The sequence below is a fragment of the Pygoscelis adeliae genome, unplaced genomic scaffold (assembly GCF_000699105.1).
Source record: "Pygoscelis adeliae isolate BGI_AS28 unplaced genomic scaffold, ASM69910v1 Scaffold513, whole genome shotgun sequence".
NCBI classification, from domain to species: Eukaryota; Metazoa; Chordata; class Aves; order Sphenisciformes; family Spheniscidae; genus Pygoscelis; species Pygoscelis adeliae.
Genome location: NW_008824591.1, coordinates 1,098,762 through 1,099,036, shown reverse-complemented (window position 1 = coordinate 1,099,036; position 275 = coordinate 1,098,762). Strand labels below are relative to the sequence as shown.

Genomic DNA, 275 nt, shown 5'->3' with positions numbered 1-275 from the left:
CTGCTACTCACGGATGAGCCTGTCGAAGCCGGCGGAGGCGAGGGTGTTGCCGTTGGGGTGGAACTTGCAGCAGTACACCTCCCCTTCGTGCCCCGAGAGCAGCATGATGGGGGCCTGCAGGGAGGAGCAGCGTGGCGGGCCCTGCGGGAGGCAACGGGGGAGCCGGGTGAGAGGATGCCACGGCGGGGAACAAGGGGCACCCCCGGCGCACGGCCGGCACGCCAGGAGCCCCCGCCATCCCCTCACGGGCCCTTTCCCCTCACCCCTCCCCCCCC

At 72.4% G+C, this 275-nt stretch overlaps 1 protein-coding gene across 1 annotated transcript in view; it reads right to left on the bottom strand.

Moving 5' to 3' along the window:
* SNRNP40 (small nuclear ribonucleoprotein 40kDa (U5)) overlaps window positions 1-147 on the bottom strand; it is a gene marked incomplete at its 5' end in the record, with an annotated part of 11,222 nt that extends 11,075 nt beyond the window's left edge. The window contains one exon of the mRNA XM_009322258.1: window positions 12-147. Coding sequence (XP_009320533.1) covers window positions 12-147 — 136 coding nt within the window. The remainder of the gene's footprint in view (window positions 1-11) is intronic.
* Between the last annotated feature and the right edge of the window lie 128 nt (window positions 148-275).